General features: G+C 42.6%; 2 protein-coding genes across 10 annotated transcripts; one reads left to right on the top strand and one right to left on the bottom strand.

The window, feature by feature from the left end:
* The first annotated feature begins 144 nt into the window (after positions 1–144).
* On the top strand, positions 145–12,811 carry impdh1b (IMP (inosine 5'-monophosphate) dehydrogenase 1b). Of its 9 annotated transcripts, none has more exons than XM_088366400.1 (17): positions 145–280; positions 379–564; positions 3,070–3,168; positions 3,275–3,343; positions 5,490–5,538; positions 7,522–7,623; positions 7,698–7,772; positions 7,853–8,059; positions 8,127–8,214; positions 8,274–8,473; positions 8,565–8,655; positions 9,105–9,200; positions 9,347–9,490; positions 10,555–10,699; positions 10,788–10,931; positions 11,010–11,093; positions 11,747–12,811. In XM_088366400.1, exons 2-17 carry the CDS (start codon positions 422–424, stop codon positions 11,766–11,768), a joined length of 1,758 nt encoding a protein of 585 aa, XP_088222526.1. In that variant the 5' UTR covers positions 145–280; positions 379–421; the 3' UTR covers positions 11,769–12,811. The 9 variants fall into 9 exon arrangements, with proteins under 9 accessions (XP_088222526.1, XP_088222525.1, XP_088222528.1 ...); XM_088366399.1 differs by having other exon boundaries at positions 3,272–3,343; XM_088366402.1 differs by lacking the exon at positions 3,275–3,343 and having other exon boundaries at positions 149–280.
* prrt4b (proline rich transmembrane protein 4b) lies at positions 12,162–24,055 on the bottom strand. Its single transcript, XM_088366396.1, has 4 exons — positions 23,930–24,055; positions 19,917–20,721; positions 17,119–17,205; positions 12,162–15,263 (listed from the first exon to the last, which is right to left on the bottom strand). Exons 2-4 carry the CDS (start codon positions 20,674–20,676, stop codon positions 13,303–13,305), a joined length of 2,808 nt encoding a protein of 935 aa, XP_088222522.1. The 5' UTR covers positions 20,677–20,721; positions 23,930–24,055; the 3' UTR covers positions 12,162–13,302.
* Positions 24,056–24,991: the final 936 nt, after the last annotated feature.

Below are 24,991 nucleotides of genomic sequence, written 5' to 3'. Positions count from 1 at the left end.
TGTGACTGAATATAGGCATCACTGTATAAAAAAAAGGTTCGCTGTGAAATCCTCTTTGTCTGGATTAGATGGTTTCACACTCTCCTGTCCCGCTCTCTCTGCTCCAGGGCCTGCAGGCTTTGCTTTGTCCCGCTTCCCCATCACGGCGACTACCAACTCTGGCCGGTGACGTGGCGCTTGGTTTAACATTACCACGGTGACACCCGCTCTCCAGGAGAATCTCCTTGGCGACGCCCCCCACCGACACGCCTGTTGTCTCTTTTCAAGGCAGGTGCATCCTGTGAGTCCCCGCTGCATGGGAACATCTCCTGCTGCTGCCAGATAAGCATATTTGAACAACAACTTTCAAGGCTCTCACACATGGTCTTCTAAATGTAGCCAACACTTGGAAAGGGAGCCAAACATCCAGCTCGAAGTGGGGATGGACATCTATGAGGGCCAACAGGTGGACCAGAGGAGGATGCCCGGAGACGCGCACACCAGAGGGGACCACTACGTCCGGCACGAGACGGCGGCGCAGCGCTACAGCGCTACCCGCATCCAGGCGGGGCTGGGCCCGGAGAGGTAGGACATTCCGATCCGAGGTTGGATGGTTCCAAGGCCACTCCGATAATAGCTGCCCTCGCTTTAGCGACTGATGCTAATACAAACAAGACTTAGCGCAAGCTTTTAAAAATAGGGCGCTACTGGATCACCGTGGGGCAATCCCGAGCCGGCTCGCAAAAGGAACCACTGAGCCGTATGGCCTGTGACCCACTTTTAGCCATTCAAATCAAATCCCTACCTCCTAGTCACCTAATGCACGAGTCAATTCTATTTGAACAATGTTAAGACTTTGGTGGGCAACTTTTGGGTTAGATTATGCCAAGACTGTAGACAAATACATGTGTGTTTCTTGTCTTCCCACATACAAGCGTTATTTCTCTGTGGTGACCTATTTCTGCTTTCTTTGTATCCAGAATTGTCAACTTTTAACACACAGGTGTCAAACTCAACGCCCGGGGCCAGATACGGCCCGTCACATCATTTTATGTGGCCCGCGAAGACAAATTGTGCATCAAATTCGTGTCATTACTAGAATTGCAAATTGTCTTAACTTTTAATAATCTTTTTTTTTTTTTTACATTTTTGACCAGTTTTTACTCGTCTGATTTGAAAACGAGTTATTTGTCAGTTTGTTTTGTAGCTTTTACTCTATATAATATGAGGTGCTCAAACATTTATTTGGGCTGACGGTCATAATGGCCCTCCGAAAGAAGCGATGACTACAATGCGGCCCGCGAAAAAAATTTGTTTGACACCCCTGTTTTAACAAGTGGAACACATAAAAAAAAGCAACTCTACACAGTAAAAGTACTTTTTTTAAAGTTACAATATGTGTAGAATGTTTTGCGTTTTCACTGTTCATTCATATTAAAAACCTACAATTCATTTTAATAATATTCACGTGTACGTCTGCGAAAGCCGTGACGTCACACGAGCAGTAAAAGGGGATGTAACGAGACGGCATCTCCTTCCCTGCCTACACAGTCACCAAACCTGCTGCGTGGCACTGAGCAGAGGCAAACACTCAGGTTTTGCCGTGCTTTTTTTTTTTAACTCTCACGAGCCACGGTCGACGTGTCCGCTCTCATTTCTTCGAGGTAAACTTACGCCACGCTTAGCATGCCTATTAGCATCCTCGCTACAACCAGCTGTCACATTTCACTACGAAGCCGGGGGATCGCATTATATCTTTAGGTTAAGTCAGAACGAACCGTCGATTGGCAACCGATTAAATAATTGTCCACCAACAGTTTAATAACTCGGGCGAGTTGACACCAGTGGACATACTCACACTCGCGTGCCGTATTGCTAAAGCTAACCGCTAACTCTCGCTCCACATGTATCCTTATGGCCGGTGCATGCGCTAAAAGTTTCCACTTTCAACATCACATGTGACGATTAGTTCTAAGATTCCAGTTGTGCAAATTACTGCCACTGATAATAAGAATGGAATGTTGGCACGAGAGTATTTTTTTATTTACTGTTATGCTTGTATGTTGTTAACATTCAGTGTTAATATTCATTGCCATCCCTGTTTTCTATAACTGCTTCACGCTCACTTCAGCAAGTATTAACGTACTCAATGTATCCCAAGCGTCACCCTCCACGCTGGCTTCACAACGACTCAACTTTACGCATCGAAACAGCGAACTCGCTTTAAAACCACACTAAAATAGCGTTACCCCTCTCCTCTGTGAAGTAATTTGCTTCCAATTACCGTCAAATGCTATCGTATGTTAAGCAAATAGACCTGTTCGTCAATTCGGCCTGGATATTGGTACTATTTTTAATCGTCATCTGTCGATATGTAGCCTTTTAAAGAGCACGTTCGGGAGAAAGATGTATTATGGTGACTCGCCTGCTAAGTAGTTCACGAGGCTATTTAATAAGCGTCATTAAAATAAAACTCGACGTTATTTTAAACAAATTAACATACCGCTGCATAGTGTCATTATAATGTCGAGATATTTTTGACGTTGTCACGTTGGGGTCCCGCGTCGCGACTGGAACGCTGCAATGTTGACATTTCCCTTCCCTTTCTTTCGTCAAAATGTGTTTATTATACGTATGACATCATCAAGCGACGGTGGGTGCTTGACGTTTGTGTTTGTTTGTTATCAATTGACTGTTTGCCTCAAGATGTTTCTACAGCTGCCTAAAAACCTCTCAAAGGGGTACAGTTTTCAGGTTTTGTTCTGGAATTATTTTTTTGTATATTACACCTTGTTGGCTGTCATGGGCATGATATATAGATGTACAACCGATCAAACGTTGGAAGGAAGTAGCCAAGGGAAGTAATGCAATATTATAGGTGATCTATAAGTAATCACTAATAGAAATTACAAAATGGGGCCAATATCGTCAGGGTATAACGTTTCAGCTTATTATGAGGCTTGTGTAGATATAGCCAATCAGGAGCTGGAGAAAGTAGTCGAGGTAAAAGGCACCGTAACAGAAAATTAGAAGTCAACATGCCCACTCGCATAGTGAATTATATTTACTTTTACTTGTTTTCTATTACAGCATGGCAGATTACTTAATCAGCGGCGGCACTGGCTACGTCCCAGAGGATGGACTCTCGGCGCAGCAGCTCTTCTCCATCGGCGATGGCCTCACATACAAGTAAGACGTCAACCTCTTCCCCCTCCACCTTGCTTTTGGAAAGGCACACAATTGCACGCGTCATCACGTAGCGCTTTGTAATGGCCAACACGTTCTGAACCAGCAGATGTGACCAACACTCGGACGGTCAAACGGCTGAAGAGCTATGCTCTAAAGGAGAAGGGTTGACTTACAAGTGAGTAGAACAAGTCAGTTTCAAACTGCATACGGAATTATCATGATTGTCCTGATTCAAAGGAAAAAAAAGAGAAGTTCGTTGAGGTCAATCACACTGTGACAACACACTGAACGAGAGCGCAGATCTTATCAGGAATCAGGCGTCGTGGGATGAGCAATGCTATACAGTGGAACCTCTGAAGTCAGAACAAATGACACATTCTTGGAAAAGTTGAAAGAAAAATGGAGTTCCCAGGAGGTCAGCGGATCAGGCTGGACTTGACTGCTCAAAACAAATAATTATTGATACTAATGTAATTCAAATGTAGCTATAATCATTAGTGGACCAGCACAGTGGTGTCTAAAATACGGCCCAGGGGCCAGTTGTGGACCACAGTCCATTTTTTAAGCGGTCTGTGGCATATGCTAAAAATGACTTTTGCTGCTCATAAATGATATATAGTATATTTTTAGATATATTTTTTATATTTTAAGACAAGAGGAAAATGAGCTATTTACAAGTAAACTAGTACCATCGTTAATTATTTGCCTTAGAGAACGCTGTTCATGTAGAAGATTTTACCAAAACACTAATATATCAACAAATTAAATAAATGAATTAAAAAAAAGTTTTACAAAAAAAAAAAAAAATTGGTAAAAAGTTGCATCCTTTGATTTTTCTGGATATGGATCTGGGAGGGAAAAGTTTGAACACGTCTAGAGAGAATAAGATGAGCCATTTCCTGTCCACGCACCTCTTTTGATTTTTTTTAGTTTAGGAAAATTGTGTTTTGAAATGACATTTAGGAGGTTCCACTGTGCTTGTTAACTGTCATTGTACAAGTGCTCTATGCATGGCCTGTTGTACTTAATTATTTTTCCTCACTCTATTGATACTTGTCACACCTCTAGTTAGCATCCTGGCGTCCATCCAATATGGCAAATTTACAAGTCACATTTTATGACAGAACAAGGCAAATAATTGCAATTAACTACCATGTGACGGATTTCTAAGAACACGTTCCCCATTAGCGACTTAATCGCCCGCATCACGGTCTTCCCCAAGGCTGCTCACATGACGATCTCAATTGAAATCATGTGAAGGGCAGGAGAGAACCAACACACCGTGCTTCCCAAAAGTGCGCGACCTAGCAGCTCAGCGTCAAATTCCAGCCGTTCCAGTCCATAGATTATCAGAAAGAGTCTCTGGCCGACAAGTCGTTGTAAAACCTTAAAATGGAGGTTTGTGTCCCAAAATGGCCTCCGGGAGATCACGCACTCAATGCCCTCTGAACTGCAAATCCCTTGACGTTGCCATAAATTCAAATATTTGTTCTTTAGGCCTTTTTGGATATAACTAAATACTGGCTTCTTGACTCGAAACTAGACTGTGAATTTTGATATTTTTATGGTCCACACAGTTCACGTTGTACTGTAAATATTTAAAATGGGCAAACATGTTTTAACCTTGAAGGAAAGGAAATCAAATAGACAAGTTTTCCCCATAGGCTTTTTCCTTTAAGCTAGGCCGGCGCTTTCACACAGCATTGTAAAAATCAAGACAGCAGGGCACATTCCGCGTGTCCTCATTATTTCATTGTCAAACTCATGATTTCAAGCAAGTTTGTTTACTGTGTCTGAGCTAAACTTAGCGCTGGTGGCTCATTGCTAACTGATGCTTTTCTGGAATTCCTGCTGGCCTCCACACGGATATTTGTGGGCATGTGTGTGTGTGTGTGTGTGTGTGGGGGGGGGGGGGGCAAACCGATCAACCGTCTTGTTTTTGGGGACAATTAAAAAAAAAAAAGCTGATAAATAATGCTAAGTGGTTAAGTGGAAGTTAAGAGGAAAAACTATTTCTGACGTAAGGTAACATTTTGACAACGTTAACCGTTAGACAAATATAAACCAAAGATAAAACTGAAGTAGAGTCAAGTTACTCACTTTTTTCTACGTTTAATTAGCACATCACAGAAATTAAAATGTAAATGAAAAAAAGCTATAGTAAATGTGAACAGTGAAAACAAATTGCTGACTCGTAGGCACTCACTTCATTCTAATGATTCTGCCAAGACTATTTTTTCCCTTGAAGCTTTGGATATCACTCCCGCTTTCCTGTCTCATATTAGCCTCTGACTTTCCCGTTTTTTTTTGTTGTCTTTCAGTGACTTCCTGATTCTACCCGGCTTCATCGACTTCACCTCAGATGAAGTGGTGAGTACGTTATGTTGGCGAAGGCGCGACCTTATTCTCTAGTCGAGATGCACGTCTACGATGCCAAACCTCAGACCTGACTGCCAAATCGAAATAGCTTTGTCTATGAGTTTTTGCACATTTGACGCCGCTCCCTTCAGCCTCGGTTGCTCATCTCACCCACCTCTCCCAGATGGTTGGCCGTTGAGTAAATAATCCCCGAGGGGGGATTTCTGTTCTGACACAGCAAACATCCCTTCCTATGCTTTGTTCATCTCGTAGGGACTAAAAATGTACAAATGAGAGGAATAGCAAATTGACATTTATTTCATAAAATTTTAATGAAAACTGCTATAGTGTGATAAAAAGGCCTTTTTCAGAAATTACCCATCATTTTGCAGAAATGGTATCAGCTTTTGGCATCGGTGACTAACCACTCAAGAACCAAGTACTCATATCGGTCTTAGAAAAGTGGTATCGAACATCGCTGTTTGAAACCCTCTTGTTAAAAGTAACCAATTAAAATACGTAACATTAAGCAGGAAAATTAATATGCATTTGATTGATAAACAAAATAATTAAGTGTATGGAATTGCCGTTGAAATAATACAAATTATTTCTATGTAGTAAGCAGAAAACGGATTTTTCATAAATACATTTTAACTCATGTATATAAACCACACAATTCAATTATAAAAATATATTATTAAATAATTATAAACAAAATCATGATTATAAAAAATATTGTTAAATAACAATGATTTAATATTTTTTACTTCAACTGGAAAATAATGCAAGTATATTTTTATATTAAAAAAAAAAAAATACTGAAATTGACCCCACCAAAATAAAATAATGGGTAATTCCACGGTTGGGTACCAAAGGGGTGTAGTGCTGCATGTTGATTGGCTGACAGACATTCATTGCTTCCAGCTTACTGCGTCAACTTCCTCTTACTTGCTTTTTTATTTATAGATGTTTCACCTTTCGGTTGTTGCTCTATCACGGCTTCACAGTCCCGGTCTGGTGTGTCCCAATTTGGCCTTTTTACAGTTTGCCCATTCATGCTTGGCAAGCAAAAACAAGTCCACATTTGGCTCTAAATAGACCCCTGCTGCAGCCCGGACCGAGGTGTCACAGAGGCCATGTGTGTGTATGGTGTGCAAGTGTGTGTGGACGTTCACATATCCCCATCTCCCACCTGGAATCTCACAGCTCAGTGAGTGCTCTCTAAATGGAAGTCTGAGGTGGCTTCTTTTTTTTTTTTTTCGCCCTCGACACCTTCATTGTGTGAGAAAAGCTGCCCACTTGCTGCTTTATGCCTGATAAGAATTAATTCAACCTTTTCCCATGTGCCAGGAATGTTGTTATTGTCACGCGGATACATTCCCCTGTGGGAACCAAGTATCACTTTGTTAGTAACAGCTGAACTTGGACTGAAAAAAGACGAATTGGTTCATTCAGCTCTTCTTCCAAGACGGAAATGCCGCCCTCATGCGGCTAATGTGCATAACAAATGGCTGGTGGTAATTTACTGTTTGAGCACGTATTTATTTTATTTTTTTACATGAAATATTCATTTATTTTACAGTTCAAAATTAATTATTTCTTGGCTATCAGGGGCTAATGGTTCATCTCATTTAACAGAATAGTTTCCAATTGTGTGTAGTTTAAATAAAAAGATTGTACGTTTGTTTTGTGTTAATTATTATTTTGCTTGTCACGGCTTGGCTCATGTCATTGAAATAAACAATTTCTTGTATTTTTCTTAACCATATACTTATGAGTTGATGGACTATTTTAAGAAAAAAATAACGGTTTTTCATTAAGTAATAAATTAATTCAATCAATTCCTATTCAGATCTTGATTTTTTTTTTTACCCATATAATTGATTTTTATTAATTTATGCTGTGCATTATGCATGTTTCTTTTTTAATGGCTTTGTGTAATTCAACTCTTTAGGGTATCATTAGTTCATATTGTATACATTTGATTCCTGTTAGGATTTAACATCAGCACTGACCAAGAAGATCACATTGAAGGCCCCCCTCATCTCCTCCCCCATGGACACCGTCACAGAGTCAGCAATGGCAATTGCAATGGCGGTAAGATAGAGATTTGTATGGCCACTTTAATTATTGTGATTATTCCATTTTAAAGCATCGTATTAATGTCATAGCTAATGGGAGGCATTGGCTTCATCCACCACAACTGCACACCCGAAGTCCAAGCCAACGAGGTCCGCAAGGTCAAGGTATGCCAGCATTAATATCGACACTGGTTAATATATTATTTTTTTAATTCATATTTTCTACACATCTGATCATATTTCAGAGGTTTGAGCAAGGTTTCATCACAGACCCAGTGGTAATGAGTCCGCACCAAACAGTCGGCGACGTGCTTGAAGCCAAAATGCGCCACGGTTTCTCAGGCATCCCGGTCACCGAAACGGGCAAAATGGGCGGGAAGCTGGTCGGCATCGTTACCTCCAGAGATATCGACTTCCTGTCGGAGAAGGATCACACCAAGCCCCTGGCGGAGGTTTGTGATCTGGGGAGATATATTGAATATGAAAATATTTCTGAATGTTCTCCTTGTGCTGTTTAAGGCAATGACAAAGAGGGAGGAGCTGGTCGTCGCTCCGGCCGGTGTCACGCTAAAAGAAGCTAATGACATTCTGCAGCGCAGCAAAAAAGGTAAAAACGTCAAACTTAGTTTGTTTTCATTTGATGATGTTGATGTCACTGTAAACCAGGCAAGCTCCCCATCGTGAACGACAATGACGAGCTGGTGGCCATCATCGCCAGGACGGATCTGAAGAAGAACCGAGACTACCCGCTGGCCTCCAAAGATTCGCGCAAGCAGCTGCTCTGCGGCGCCGCCATTGGCACCCGCGATGACGACAAGTACAGGCTGGACCTTCTGGTGCAGGCGGGTGTGGATGTGGTGGTGTTGGTGGGTCTTTTTACTATACTTTCTAAAAAAATCCTCACTCATTGTCACATAGTATTAAAAAAAAAAAATTATGTAAATATTTTCCTTTCAGGACTCGTCACAAGGCAACTCCGTGTTTCAGATCAACATGATCAACTACATCAAGCAGAAATATCCAGAATTGCAAGTGGCGGGAGGGAACGGTAAGCTCCTGGATCAATCAATCAATCAATCAATCAATCAATCAATCAATCAATCAATCAGTCAACAAATGTAACTGCAGGTTAAGCCAGTGTTACATTTCCTTAATGTTGGTAGTTAGATTTAGTTTTTTAACCCTTAAATAGATGATTAAAATGCTGTAAAACTAAGATCCAATGCTTAAATTGTATGTATAATCTATGATAGAATTTGCAAAATGTCAAATATAATATAATTATAGCTTCCGTTTTTATCTAAGTATGTTTTTAATTTTTATCTGCAAATGCTCTTACTGACTAAACATGGGTCATTTTTAGCCTTTGTTTTTCAACAATGGTCGTTTGGAAAAAAAAAACCCAAAAAAATGCAAGTGAGGCCAAATCAATACTTTTTTGGCCTATACACTGTAGGTTGCTCATCTTTTGCTAAAATGGCCCCATTTCTTTCTCAGTGGTAACAGCGGCGCAAGCCAAGAATCTGATCGATGCAGGCGTGGACGCACTACGAGTGGGTATGGGCTGCGGCTCCATCTGCATCACGCAGGAAGGTACTCATGGTTGCCCGTGGTAACCGCAGCCCAGAGAGTCCCCTTGGTCACGCCGGTTATCTTCCTGTTCTGGGTTGCCAAGGCGATGTCTCCTTCAATTATCAGCATCTGTTTGTCTTGATTCACTGCTATGTCGACGTTTGCAGTTATGGCGTGCGGGCGGCCTCAGGGGACCTCGGTGTACAAGGTTGCTGAATACGCGAGGCGCTTCGGCGTGCCGGTCATTGCTGACGGCGGCATTCAGACGGTGGGGCATGTAGTCAAGGCACTCTCATTGGGAGCGTCCACTGGTAAGAATATCCACAAAACAATATAATTTATTGTTTTACCACCACATTTATGACATACTAGACAGATAGTAATTACACGCACACAAAATCAGAATGAGATAATTTTGAGGAAATTGTCAGTTATCAGTCTAGAGCAGTGGTTCTTAACCGGGGCTGCTCGCACTCCCTAGGGGTGCAAGAATGCTTCCTAGGGGGTGCGAGGATACCCTAGGGGTAATTTACAATTTTTTGGGGCTAATGGTCGGGTAACCGAAAAAAGTGAAAAATTCTGGAAATCAAGAAGTCATTGTGTTAATTGGCATTAGGGATAATGCTAATTAAGCCTTATAGCTGTAAAGTAAACCAATTATTATAACAATTATTTAGGGTTAGGGGTGCGAGAACTGGTTGGTGAATTGAATGGGGCGCGAACAAGGAAAAAGGTTAAGAACCACTGGTCTTGAGAACAAGTGGTCAAATTCAAGACTCATTTGTTTGACAAAGACAGGAAATAACATAAGACTGTGGGAAAGAAAGGGGAGACCCACAAAAATAATCTCTTGTATATTGGACAAATTTGAAGAAATCATACCAAATACAGGTGTCAAAATTAATTGACTACTAATTGATTATCACCTCTTGTATTTATAATCATTTAGAGCCATTTTGAACTGTCTAGAATTCTCTAACCCTTCGTGAAAGTAGACTAATTTATCTTTTGCATTTAATCAAAAAAATACATTTGTAAACCTCTGCTTATTTTGGAAAACAATGACTAATCCTCCTTGTGTGATATTGCTTGATTGTTTTTTAGTTGTTTTTTTAAAACGCTAATACCAAGTAAGCAAAAAATAATTCGTCAATAAACAGTCATCGGAAAAAAAATTTTTTTGATGCACTTTAATGCAAATAAAATTGTATCTGGGTACTGTATTTGATTAATCGAATTATCGATTGTGACAGCCCTAAAACCAAATCATCCTAGCATAGTCTAGACGAGTCTAGCGCATGTCAAACTCATGTCCTGGATGTGTTTGACAAAGCACGTCCTATCTTCTTAATTCCCCCGTCTTTTTTTGCCACAGTCATGATGGGCTCCCTGCTGGCAGCAACCACCGAGGCTCCCGGTGAGTACTTCTTCTCGGACGGCGTGCGTCTCAAAAAGTACCGCGGTATGGGTTCTCTCGATGCCATGGAGAAAAGCACCAGCAGCCAGAAACGTTACTTCAGGTGCGCTTGTATTACTTTATATTACAATACAAGTGGGAGGTGGAGAACTAACGAATTGTTTTATTTTTCTCTCCCTCCAACATATCAGTGAGGGCGACTCGGTGAAGGTGGCACAAGGCGTGTCAGGCTCAGTGCAGGACAAAGGTTCCATCCACAAGTTTGTACCGTACCTCATAGCAGGTATCCAACATGGCTGTCAGGACATCGGCGCCAAGAGTCTGTCGGTTCTCCGGTGAGAACAGCGTCAATTCTTTTTCCCCACTGATGATTTAAGTAGCAGTTGCAAAACATGTATTTGCTGTGTTGTCAGCTCCATGATGTACTCCGGAGAGCTCAAGTTTGAGAAGAGAACCATGTCGGCACAGGTGGAAGGAGGCGTTCACGGACTTCATTCGTAAGTAGCACCTTTTCCGCCATTAGAAACTTTGAGCATGCTTTATGCTTAACTATTTAAATCATAAAAATAAGATTTTTATTTCACTCATGAAGCAGACAGAAATCAATCCACATTTTGAGTGAATACGTTAAATGAAATGACACGAGAAGGTGGCTAAAACAAATAAGGTGTGCTTTTTAAAATAATTTTTGAAAAATTCTGGGACAGTGCCAAATTCTGTGTTAAGTTGAAGGTCTCTATCTGGCTATCCAAAATCTGGAAATAATTTAAAACCATGATACTGTATTTGAAAATTATGACTAGTAAAAATAATCCTGAGCACTTTTCTTGTGCCAAATAATTCCAGCATGATCTCGAGGAAAAAAAGAAAAAAGATTAATTTGGACACTTTGTCATTTCCAGTACCAAATAAAACTCAAAAATATGATGTTGGTCCAACCAACATGTGTTTGAGCCGGGTTGTTAACCAAAATAGACTTCTCACCATTTCAGCATGCTCAGTAATATCAACATTCGGAAGCTTGAACAAAATGGCAGACTGTGTGGAGTCCAGCATGCGCTTGAGTGGCTTTTAATGCAGCAGCTCACCATTAAACAAAATGCATACCACCATCCGGCACTAATTGTTTCCTTTCGTTTCACCTCGACAGTTACGAGAAGCGTCTTTACTGAGCTGCGGATGGGCCACCGTACGTACCACCTTATTCTAAAAGAAAGTGACCAAACGTTTAAAAGACAAAAAAAAAACTACCACCCCACCCACCATCATGTCCACTTCAAGCTCATCTCCACCAACACAAAAAGCGCAATCTTGGTTGTGGGGGGGGGTGCTTTGCACACAACAAGCGGCACATCAGGGTTTCCAGATGTTTACGGCACTACGTTTGTCGTCGTTTTTGCTTTTACGAGGGAGCGCTCTTTGTTTACTTTGGAACCTCGGAGAACCGCCTCCAATCAGCACAGTCGTGTCCAATCATTCACGAGCCCAAATATCACACAACGGGACCAAAAACTGAATCTAATCAGGTATGTTTCCACGAGTAAGTTTGATGTCAAAGCTGTACAGTTTCTTCGAGGTTTTGGATGGAGCGATGGAGCCTTTTTGATATGCATGTTCTTTTTCCACAAACCCAACGCGGTTGTTTTTTTTTTTGTTCTTGTTTTTTTTATTCCGCTTTGTTGGACCTGCATACGTACTGCCAAGTGTATTTATACGTCCTCTTTTTGCAACGTCAAAACCAAAAAAGGAACCAGCCTGGTACCTTGTGTTATGCTTATCCTGCGGGTTTTTTTAAATGACTTGTCATTTTTACCACAAAATTGCCTTGGCAAGTAGACAGGACCCCGTTACAAAACAACTTGCTGCGCTTGTATCGCTGTGTTTTATTGTGTTAAGTATTTGATGTGGCCTTATACTAAGGCCATCACCGTTTTTACCAAAAGTACTTCGCCCAGTGTTGGGTTAGCTCGACTAACAAAGTCTTGTAATAGAAAGCGTAGATGAAGATGCAAGCTTAGACTTCCCCACATACAGACAGTATGACATGTTTTTTTTCTTCTTCTTTATTGTCCAAAATGGAGAAGGTTACGTTTATGAGCATTTGGTTTCTGGGAGATGACCTGGTTATCATTTAAAAAGCGCTGCAGACGGCAAACAGAAAAGCTGCTTTACTGTTCAATTTGGTGAAAAAAAAAAATAAAGAAATTAAACTTTGCTAGTTCGCTGTCTTATTGGGAAACAAAACCACAAACATTTGTTACAAATAAAATTTATCAAAGTGTGTATGCATTTCGCATATATAAATTAGTAAGCAGAGGATTGCAGTTCATGTATAAATATTTAAAGGAATGGCCAGCAGAGAACGCTATTTGCTCACTTTTGTGCTGAACTTCAGCGTTTTTTTTAAGTGCTCGGTAATACACAAATGCAAGTAAAACATGACCATTAAGTTAGGTATGTTATTGTGACTATTCTTTACAATTTTCTTTTGTCTTATTAGGCAGAAAAAGTGTAAAACTTACAAACTACCCGTTGTTTCTGGACATTTTGGCACTTAAACCTGCATGGACATTCGCTAATGACCCTCTAAGGAAGCTCCTATTAAATGTGTTGTTTGGCAGCTTTCATTTACCCCATGCACTTGTAAAGCTGCCATCCCCCAAAAAAAACTTTACCGTTCCTCATGAAGTCCCCACATCAAGTCCATCACAAATCAATGGTCTCACTGCAGATGCTGAGAGCATCAATTTGTCTGCAAGCGCTCATAAACTCCTCCTGCACCGATCGGTCGGCCTCAGATGACATATCCAGGTCCAGGCTCTCCTGCGAGGCGGCGCCCAGCGTTTGGTAGTGCTTCTGCGAGTCGCTCTGCTGCCGAATTTGTGCTTCTGGACTTTGACAGAGGACCAGTGATGAGTTCCCGATGGAGGCTCGATACGGGGAGCTGGATGAGGAACTCCCCCTCCACCGCTCTGGAGACGAGCAACTGGAAGAGGACAGGAATGGCGATGGAGGACCCCCGACAAAAATCTTTCCTGATTTTGATGTTATGTCTGTGCAAGAGGAGGTCCGGTAAAGGGCAGGATCATCTGAGAGGGGATGACAGAGGCCGGGAAGTGCGGAGTGGTTGTTTACGGATAAGTCGCTGCTCTGCATGGTCTTGGTTGTGCTAAAGAGGCTCATGGGAAAAAGAGCCTCGCCAAAGAGCGCCTCGTCGATGCTGCGACGTAGGTTGATGGGCGAAGGCGGCCTCAGGTCTGTCGTAGAGTCACTCGTGAAGGAGGATCCACCTGACGGCTCTCCACCACCAAGATTCTGCGAGTCCTTGATGTCAGAATTTACCTCAAGATCTCGATAGGCCAGCGCCCTGTTGCTATGGTACAGGAAGTCCAGCCCATTTAGACTGCTAGACAACCTATCGTCCATCAGCGTGTAGAGAGGAAGGCTCTCTGTCTCGCCGAGGCCGACCGTGTCCACAATGGCGAGTTTCTCCTGCTGGCCGAAGCTCCACTGGCAGTTCCCTGGCAGGATTGGCGCTTTAGATGCCAGCAGTTCAGTCCAACAGCTTCCGGTTGACGGTAGCTGATCAGAGCAGTAGACCGGTTGCGCCACTACCAGTGCCAGGGTGAGGCAAACACCCAGTTCACACAGTCTGCAGCTGAATTGAAAAGCCCACCAGCACCACGGGCGGAAGACTTCTTCTTCCCTGGTGACCCCCGTAGCATTGAGCATAGCGTACAGCTGCAGTCCCGCGCAGGCCAAACAAAACAACGCAGATAAACAAACCGTTACGGCCGCGCGATCCCAGTCGCGGCTCTCGGCGAACGGGCAACGATTGTAGCGCTCGGCTGGGGTGGGAGAAGTGTTGTTCAGGTGGTAAATATGCTTGGAGTCTGCTCGCACGTAGACGTAGAATACAAAATAAGCGATGGACAGGAAGGTGGCAAGGGCTACGAAAGCTCCGCGGGAGATGAGCAACAGGAACAGGCAAAGCGAAGGTTTCTGCTGGTAGAACTTCAAAAGGGTTCCTGGACCGAAGGCAGCAGCGAAGTGCAAGGCAACCAAACAGGCTAAGAAGCAGGGTCTTTGAAAGGCAGAGTAGGACAGCTGCATCCTTGAGCGCATGGAAAGCAGAAGGAAAACCAAGCCGAATGCCGCCGTTAGGCAAGGGAACGGCGCCTCGTAGAGCATCAATGAAGCCGCGGTGGACGGCAAGCGGTCCTGGTGGCCGTATGCGTCGTATAATAGCGAGAAGGATCTGGTACCCCCGGCGGCCAGTAGAAACAGACTGACCAGAGCAAAATAGCCACAACCAGATGGACACCTCAAAGGCAAGCAGAGAAGGTTTAGCGCCGAGGCTAGCGTTAGCATCGCAAAGATGCAACCGGCGCCATACACGTGCGCCTCCCATGCTAGGCCCCAGGCTGCCATGGCGCTGTTCCAGTCCGTGTATAACGGAACCAACATGAGAGGAGACGAGAATTCAGAAGTGCTGCTCGATTGGTTTGTGCTCGTGTTGGTCTTCATGTCCGAAGACGTCGATTCCCAGTCGCCCGAGAAGTTGCAGGCCCCGGAGTGTTCTTTGTTGCAGTCTGGAAGGAATGTGACAGTCCCAGTCACCAGGTTTGACACCCAGGCCTCTGTATGAAGACTTTGTGAATTCTCCACTGTAGTAACAAACAAAAACAAATACAAAATTGGTATTTTTGACTCCCAATTAAGATATTCCTGCTACCACCCCATCAAGAAACATCGAGAACTACAAGAGAATCATTGCAGTCATGTATTCGGGCTCATCCGTCAATTTTGCTGCAGGCTTATTACGATAAGACCAGGGGTGTCAAACTCATTTTTATCGCGGGCCGCATTGTAGTCATAGCTTCTTTCGGTGGGCCATTATGACTGTCAAACCAAATAAATGTATGAGCGCCTCCTATTATATACAGTAAAAGCTACAAAACAAACTGACAAATAACTCGTTTTTAAATCATATGAGTAAAAACTGGTCAAATATTTAAGAAAAAGATATTAAAAGTGAAGACAATTTGCAATTCTAGTAATGGCACGAATTTGATGCACAATTTGTCTTCGCGGGCCACATAAAATGATGTGGCGAGCCGTATCTGGCCCCCGGGCCTTGAGTTTGACACTGGTCGTAGACGATCAAAAAACAGGCTCCCTTAATGGACCCCAGACCTCGAGCGTAATAACCCGGCAATACAGGCAATCTCGTTGTTTTGCAGGAAATGTGCACACTGTGTCAAAATAGATCCGAAAAGCATGGAGAATACATTAGAGCTCAGATGTCGGCATAGCAAACAAACCCACTAATTGCTTCCGATAATAGCTGTGAGGCGGTTTCACACCTTTTTATTGGTTATTTTTTCCCCACCCCTTCCTTTCTGGTCCCCTTAATTTGATCATTTGAGCCACTGCCTTTAAATGAGACACACCTTTAGGAGGGATTATTTTGTTTAACTGGGACAAGTGTTCTGCCCGTCATGTTTAACTTCCTCCAGGCACCAAAAAAAAAAAAAATGTCTGCTTTTATCGTACTTCAATGACGGAGCATTTTACTAGCAGTCGGCTTGTAACGTTTTGCCTCATTTTAAGACTCTGGATTAAAGCAGGAGGTTGTAATGTAAATGTCAAAATGGAGGAAATATGACTCTGGGTGCCGCAGTTGGAATTTATTACTTTGTTGTCGGAGCTTAGGTACATGGTCGTTTTTTGCCGGATTAAAAATATGTTCTGAATGTCAGTGCCGCTGTGATGTCATCCGGCCTGAGCAGATAAAGAAGGTGTGGCTCAGAAATGTGTCACTCCATGTTTGCTTTCCAGGGCGATCGGGATGCCACCCAAGCAAGGCGTGGGTGGAAAACCTGACACTCGCGTCAATGTACGTCTAAGCTAACGGTCTAGCCCGGGTTTGGTGGACCACAGAGCAAGGACAGATTGCAGAATTTAGGTTCTGCTGTGTGCTGCTAGGTCATGTGACACATTCCTGTGGGAGAAACTCGGTCACATCTGCAGTGCTCGGTTTGAAAACCGAATGACAGACTGCGGTATCTCTTTTGGGGTTCGAGTCCCAGCTGTTCACTAATTCACCTGCTGAGGCCACAAAAGCTTTGGACTGTAAAAGTCACCTTCACAACTTGTCAACAAGATTAGTTTCCCTAAAACAAGTGGCACATTTAACATCTATTTGTGGAGAAATCACATTTGCTATTCTGGAGCGAGCAGTCGAAGTGGGTTACAGCTGCTCCTGCGAACTGGGCCACATATTTCACCAGAGATCAATTTTCATCATGTCGTAACCCGTGAGGGAAATAGCAAGACAATAATGGCAGCGGCTCTTTTATTAGACAGCACTTTCTCCATCGTATATTGTTGATGGTGTAAAATGAAGCGGTCTTCGCTGAGGATTTTAAATGAGAAGATTCGACCTGCTGTCAATTAACAGATTGGACGGAGTACTCGTGCGGTTTAAAGGATAGGCGAGAAGCATAACTCTTAGCTCACCGGTTTCTCCTGGTTGAGACGTTGTTAGTGGCGATGAAACGTCCGTCGTATAACCGTCAGGGGCCGCATCTTTCTCATCCGCCTTAGCTGTGAAGAAACAAGTGGGTTAAGCGCTGGGTGGTTTCAGAGTGAAGACAGAAAATAATTGTTGAACACTACGCTGCACTTGGAGTGGAAGGACTGTGTATCTTAACCTACTTCTGTCAAATGGGTCATTCTGGCCTCCACTTTTATACAGCCAGTCATCCATGATGTGTGTGTGGTGTGGATCTCCGTAGTCTAATTGAATTGATGTTTCAATGGCAGTGCGCCGTGATGTCACAGTTTTAAACCATGTAAAAAAAAAAAAAAAACTATTTTCTACAGCAATTGGTCAGGCTGAAATTCAGGAGAAAATAGTATAAATGTACATGCATGTATATAAATGTGTTTGTGTGTATACGTGTATATATACGTACATATGTGTGTATGTATGTGCGTACGTACGTATATAGTATATGTATGTGTGTGTGTGTGTGTGTGTGTATATATATATATATATATATATATATACAAAAATTCGAATGTATTGGCATGTAGATGAAAGTAGTTTAAAGATTTTTTTTATGACATAGTATATACTATATATACAGTCAAACCTCGGTTTTTGACCACAATCCGTTCCAGAAGGCGGTTCGAGAAGCAAATCGTTCGAATTCTGAATCAATTTTTCCCATTACAAATAATGGAAAAAAATGTAATCCGTTCCAAGACAAAAAAAAACCCGCCTTTTTTAAGCACTTTTTCCATTTGCGCAATTTTGTCTGACCGTGCAAATGCAGCGCACCGCCCAACGCGCAACCGTAGCGCGCCGCCGACCGCGCAACTGCACCGCGCTGATCGCATTATTGTGACAGAGCCGTCGCTGAAATTTAGAAAATGTTTTTAAAGTCCTGATGTACTTTCCAAATTTTAAGTGGACCTCAGTGTGCAGGGAGCTGAATTTGGTCCGATCGTGCAACCGCAGCGCGCCGGGCGCTCACTGTCGCATTGCTTTAAGAGCGTCTTTGTGTTTTAGGATAGCTTTACTGCTCCCATTTGCTTTGTTTGGAGGTGTTAGGGGTTAATACAATCCTCAAAGTAACGAAAATACAATAACAACGGAGTCAGTCGGCATCCGGGCCCCGCGGTCGGGTTTTCTCGGTTCCTCTCGGCTCATCTCGCGAGGTTCGACCTCCAAAATTTGTTCGACAACCGAAGCAAAAAATCTCGAATTTTTTGTTCGAATTCCGATTTGTTCGAGAACCGGGATGTTCGAAAACCGAGGTTTGATTGTATTTATATATAACATAATATAGAATATAATATAATATTATATATATATATATATATATATATATATATATATATATATATATATATATATATATATATATATATATATATATATATCGCAAAAATCACAAAAAAATTCTAATGTATTACCATATAGATAAAAGTGCGGTAACATTTGCTGGGCTATCACTTTTGACATTTTTCGTACACTAGCAGTTAAATAAAATATTCACTATAAATCACTATAAATACAGACACAACAAATTCTCGTTTATAGTCACACAAAATTGACCAAAGTATTAACATGACATGTACAAATGCGATATACAATAATTTTTGTTAACCTTGAAAATGTATGCTTCTATTTTTAACGTCTGTCTGCATCTACCTGTGTCATTTTACCACTGGCTCTTAGCCAGTCCAGTGTCTGGTCCATGTGGTTTAAGCTAAAACATCTCAACTGCTTGTCTTTAGCCACCCTTCAAATTTTAACCAAGTTTCCGAAATGAACGCAGACAGCATGGGGAGGTCTTCGGCAATGCTTGTACTATTAGCAACCTCTTGTATCATTATAAGCTCTGGTATGACAGTTTTCCGCTGCAAGAAGGCTCCGCCTTGTCAAAACACTTCAGCTTTCAAAGTAGCCACGGGAGCTTAGCAGTTGTCAGGATTTGTACAAAGCTGACAAAAGGCAGAAGGGAGGAGTGGGGAGCAGCTTGACTGTTCAGCTTTGGTGAACAGCGTCTGGCGAGCGTACGGTCCCAGCGGAGCTATGGATGTTTTTGCTGAGTGTGCGCTCAGAATACTGATACGTTAGCGTATCCGGGGTGGTCCCCTCCCCATCGAGGAACATGTAGTGACATTGCGGTTTGGTGTTTCTTTGGCGTTATGCCCTGGGACTAATGCATCCCAATGTCAGATCAAGGTATCTAACCCGTCTTAATTTTCGTAACACCAGTGGACAGATCTGCCAGTCACAGGATCCCGCCACCACAATTTTGATTGGTGATTGACTAATGCGCCCCCCCCCACCACCACCACAGGCTTGGATTAATTGACTGATCATCTTGCAGACTAACCTCTAACCTGACATGACGGATGTGTCTGTACCTGGAGGAGGGTCTTATCCTGATTACCACAGCTGGGGGAGGGGTTTTCGAGAACAGAGAGGATGTTTCCTCAATGTCACTTTCAAGCTTTCCCCTTTTAGGCAACCTCTATGAAAATAGACCTGGACCTGATACGTTGTTTTTTTTTCTTTCAATGAGCCGTTTAAGAGAATCCTACGATTTTTTTTTTACGCTGGATTCCAGACTTTCATCAATTTCATGTAGACTTGTATCGAATAGATCTTTGACATGCCAGAAACGCCCAATGATCGACCCGACCTCTGTGTCACTCGACTATTGAACATACGTCTGTCTGTGATCGATCCCTTCAGACCAATCAATCCCGCTACAATTGATTTGTTTGACTTTGTTTACCTTCTGCTTTCGGGGCAGTAATCTTTCCACTGGCGGTGGTGGTGGTGGTCCCCAAACTGGTGCTCTGAGTGGGTTGACTTTCTGCTGAGTCTTGTGCTTTCACTGAAGTGGTGTCAGGGGACGTTGAGGTTGGGTTGTTTGTGATTCCCATTCGAGTGTTCGTTGTTGTCTTGACGGGTGCAACTGTGTTTTCTGGTGGCATTGTTGTAGACAGTTTCTGTAAAAACTCATTTGCGTCAGAAGGATGGTGTCTCTGTGTTCCATTTAGTCCTAGCGTGCTTGAGCTGGTGGGACTCTGAGTATTTCTGATATGTGTTGTAGCGGTTGCAACAAGAGTTTCTTTGTCATTTCTGCTGTGTGGAGAATGTGATGTTCCTGCTGGAAGACTTTCCGTCATTATCTCAGTTATGCCGCTTAGAAGCTGACCAGAAGTCGTGGGAAGTTCAGAGGTTTCAGATATGATCCCATCTCCAGACCCAGATTGATCGATTGGGCCTGACAGCTCATGGCCGGTTGTGTTCAATTCTGTGGGCTGACTTTTACCCCCAAGAGGATAAAAAGGCAGACGAAATGGCAGTGAAGGAAGAGACGGGAGCTTTGGCAGACTCGGACTCCACCAGTACGAACTGGATTTCTTTTGAGATGGCTTTTCTCTGGAAGGTGTCGGTCCCCAGAGGCCCTCTTCATCAGCTGAGGCCTGCTCGTGAACCAGAATTAGACACCAGAAGCACAAGGCCAAAGTCCGGTGGAGTCGAAGCATGCTGTCGTCGGTGCCTTGTAAAACGATTACATGTTGAAAAATGACCTAAAAAAAACCAAAAACCAACAAGACATGTGTGAGATAAACATTTTTGGAAGGCCACATCAATCTATTTGCCAGCCCCCTTGGATCGACTGATGGACTTTGCAGGTCCTAAAACTTTCTACCGCTGTAAAACACTCAAGTATTTCGGATTCCTTCAATTAGTGGTTTCCTTTGAGATGCTAAGGTCATTATTTACATTACTGTTAGACTTCCATCAAAATAAAATGAGGGCGTGCTTGTACAGCTCAAGTACAGCTAAGGGACCTTGGTTTTCTTTGGCGGTTGAAAGTCACTGGACTGTTGCCTCAGTGAAAAGATGAGGGGACCAAAGGAATTCCCCCCCCCTGCGAGAACAACAACCTGAAGCCCCCTCCCTTAAACCTCCGGCTCACCCTTTCTCTTGCTCCCACCCCGCTGGCTCTAAATCTCTTGTGTGTGTTTATATGGGAGAGAAAACGCTAATATTCCACCGTAACAAAATTAATTCCACATTAGTGGAGCTAGAAATCTTTAATCCGGACCACAGCGTGACTATAGAGGAAGGCAGCGGAGGGTGGGGAGAGGGGTGTCAAACTCATGCTTCCCACACACTCCCTACTTTTAGAATCTGATTTGTACAGCATTAAAGCCAACCTAGATGCTTTTCAGTGCAAGTTGTAACACGCAAGCAGTCCACCTACACGGCTTTGGAAGACTTTCATGCGTGTAAAGGTCGTACAGTCTGGCGGGGGGATCTTGCCATCATGCGCCTACACACACTGTTTTCCAGTGCGCCCACACAAACACACTTTTGAATTTTAGATCGGAGATGATAGCTGGGAAGATGTCATTTTGAGTTTTAGACGGGTAATTTAGCTTTTCATCGTTTTATCCATTATTTACATGCTTGAGGCTAGCTGTTATTTTTTATTTATTTTACACCCAGTTTCACTTTCACTTCGCATCACCTTGCGTGTATATCAGATGAACTCATGTCGGATACAGGATTCTTTTTGATTTGCAGATTTCTCAATACATGGTGTTCACTTTTATTTCCCAGGTGCACCTCTGCACTTTGAGTTCTCCTTCTCCATCCCAGCTTTTTGCTTTCCCTTGTAGTTGCCCAGCTTCCTCTAGTTGTGTCATTAGCGTTGTTATTAGGTTTTTGGTTGCTCTTTTGCATGTTAAGTCTTTCAAAATATTTTAGCTTGGCTGTTTTCCACAGCTATATGCTAATTTTGTTTTCCTGTCAACTCTTCTGCTTAACTTGTTATTGTTAGCTTTAACCAAAATCAGCCCTGACAGATTTCCTCAATACCCCAAACAATGTTTGATATTCAATTATATATTCAACCCACTTCCAGGTTATTTGCTGTCTCTCTTTTATTACTGCAATGTTTTATTAGCATAATTAATCCTGCTAAGCTAATTGGTTAGCCCCCAAGAACTCCAAAATAGCGTTGTCTCCATTCCTTTATGGCCAATCACCTTCTATCTTCGCGTTCCAAATCTGTCTCGAAACTTGACGTGAGATTCTTTATATACTGCATTATATACTGCATTTTACAACCTTGAACTTGTTTACGGTTATGTGGCAAGCTAGCTGTGTTGGGCTATAATGCTAAAATAGTTATCATCATCCTACCAGATGCCCGCACCACTTGAAAAATAAAAGTTACATTTGTTTTTACACAGAAATGTTAAATATTGTAATATAATACAGGAATTGCTCCATAGTAGCAGCAATCTAATTGGCTAGCTACTAACCATCAACAACCCCCTAAACAACACCGCAGTGTGCCATTATTCGGCCTTTTAACTTGTCACATCATCCAATACTACTCCCTAAATCAAGGCATTGTCTGCTTTGACAGGCAACAGAGCAAATGGAAAGAAGCCATAAAAAGAGCACAGCCAGTGAGAATTTACAGGCCTCCCTTCCATTATGGTGTAATGCTGCTCAACCAAGCAGAGCAGAAGCAGAAGAAGGTACGGCAGAAGGGTTCGAGCAAATCATTGACATGCCGTTGTCGAATTCTCAGTCCGCAAGAGTCAACTGTGCCACAATCTGCCTTATTGTCTTTTACGTTTGCTGCCAGAGTTGCTTTCATTAAGTGTGTAAACATTCCCCCCTTGGCTTTCCAATGTCTCAGCTATCTAAATGAATCCGACCGCAAACGCCACTTTGCTGATAATAATAGAGTGGGTAGAGCTTGCAAGAATAGAGGTACCACAGGATTAAGGACACCATGCCTGACTTTTGAAATGATTCTTTTTTTTACATTTCACGAGTCTTGCTGAAAACGTTTGATGGGGTTGAGGTCAGAGTTCAAATCAGCATGCTGTATGCTCTTGAAACAGATATAGTCCATTTTACCCAGATGTTCCAAGAACTATCCAATGGTCCAAAAAATAATCTTGCTCAGACTTGAGTCTAGTCTACCCTTTCCGATCATTTAAAAAAAAAAAAAACTAGCAACATCAGCGCCAATGTCTGAAGCCAGCGTCAAAGACTGTGGATCTTCGGCCATTGCACAATGGTCAACAAATTACAATTCTGATACCATAGTATAATCTGGCAGGTTACCCAATTGAGATGAGCCCCTCCATCCCTCATCTGTACTTTACACTCTGGTGGCTTTACACTTTGGATACTATATTGGCAAATACTTGGGTGGAAACCAACCCCCGCCATCCCACAGTGATACCACATCAGACCTTACGAACCGGTGACGTTTCATATCCGATACATCAGCAACCGTAGAATCGTTTGCCAACAAAATGAGCAACTAGTGGTTTTCCAAACAGACAAGATACAAGCCGCTCAATAGTTCCGGCGCGTCATTGACCATGACCGGGACTCTCGTCCCGAAATAGCCGGCAGCGTGATGTCATCCGTTGTCGCATGCCGCTGCCTTGGCTTAAAGAGCATTGAAAGAAGATTAATTCCCTAAGTGATCTAATTTGTCACCTCTAATAAATGCCCACACCATGAACTCCTAAAATCCCCAAACCTGTTGATTTTCCTCAAAGCTGTCAATCACTGCACCGCCTCTAATAAATGCAGCGATGGCTGAAACAAACCCTGGCGGACTCTCTCCAGACGCTCCGAATGCTCCCGATGCTAATCCCGGGGATTTGAGCACCTTGCTGCGTCTCGCTGCAAGTCACTGCCTTGCCAACAAGCCAAACACCTTCTCGCAATAGAACGCTTGCTTGAGTGGCTTACCTCCAGATGTTTGGGAGAAGCTGCGGAATTCCCAAAGCACCTTCGCGGTGTGTTAGTGTGCGCTCGCGCGCTGCAGGAGAGGCTCCGTCGTCGTGTGTCAGTGTAAGTCCGATTGCACGGACTTGTAACCTCCCTCCCTCCCTTTCCATCTTCACCCCTCCCCTCCCTTCCCTCTCAGCACACCACAATGACGCTCGGTCACACCTCGGTAAGCAAATTGTTCATTGCTGAAGGTCGTTATTAAAATAAAATAATGTCAATAAATGGATATAGACGTCTCAAGTAGATTTCTGTTCATATGTTTAAGGCAGAAATTTGAAACATTATTTTTTATTCCTATGTTTTGTTTAATGGCCTTCAAATTGAACACAAATCCCCATTAATATCAATTGTTTTCTTAAGAGTACAGGTCTGAACGTGGTAGCTCAACTGTATATGCATATTTTGAAATAATTGATTTATTATATTTATAAGTAGAAAATATCCAATAATTAAAGTTCTTTTAGAGCTACGAAATATTTACAGATGACAAGACTTTCAATCATGGGTGTTGAAATACCTTAACAATAATAGACCGTAAATTAATACAATTAATAAAATAATAATGTTGGTTAATTCATTTTGATAATTTGAGGGGTTTTCCCACCAAGGAAACCAAACTCATTAGTAGCTTCTTAGATCATCAATACAAAAATATACAATATGACATTTACAGTATAATTCAAATAATGATGTCATTGTTTGTTGCGCATCAATCATAATTTCAATATCCACCTGTTCACCTGCTTTATGGCATTTTTTCTTTTGCTTATTTACTATGAATGTTGTAAGTGAACTGTAGTAACCGCCGTTTCCACGTCTCACATCCTCCATGTGATCCGCTGGAATGTCCCAAATATAGGAACAATCGCTTGAAACCACACCAGGGAAGCATAATTTCCTGAGTGGGTGCTCTTCCACCGCCCCCTCCCCCCCCTTGCCCCTGCCCCCCGCTCACCAATCAGCTCATCACAACCTTAATAACATCTTTGACCTTGACTCCCCTTGCTATTCTAAACACGG

The sequence above is a fragment of the Syngnathus floridae genome, chromosome 22 (genome assembly GCF_059516105.1).
Source record: "Syngnathus floridae isolate MCC-2025c chromosome 22, RoL_Sflo_1.0, whole genome shotgun sequence".
NCBI classification, from domain to species: Eukaryota; Metazoa; Chordata; class Actinopteri; order Syngnathiformes; family Syngnathidae; genus Syngnathus; species Syngnathus floridae.
The sequence above is the reverse complement of the archived record's forward strand: the minus strand, read 5'-3'. Positions and strand labels throughout refer to the sequence as shown.

Coding starts and splice junctions, on each gene's coding strand:
- prrt4b (XM_088366396.1), bottom strand. CDS start 20,676: ATGCTTCGACTCCACCGGACTTTGGCCTTGTGCTTCTGGTGTCTAATT. Junction 17,206..19,916: donor TACTGCCCCGAAAGCAGAAG/GTAAACAAAGTC, acceptor GTTTCTTCACAG/CTAAGGCGGATGAGAAAGAT. Junction 15,264..17,118: donor GTCTCAACCAGGAGAAACCG/GTGAGCTAAGAG, acceptor TTGTTACTACAG/TGGAGAATTCACAAAGTCTT.
- impdh1b (XM_088366399.1), top strand. CDS start 422: ATGGACATCTATGAGGGCCAACAGGTGGACCAGAGGAGGATGCCCGGA. Junction 7,773..7,852: donor ACGAGGTCCGCAAGGTCAAG/GTATGCCAGCAT, acceptor ATCATATTTCAG/AGGTTTGAGCAAGGTTTCAT. Junction 9,201..9,346: donor CATCTGCATCACGCAGGAAG/GTACTCATGGTT, acceptor CGACGTTTGCAG/TTATGGCGTGCGGGCGGCCT.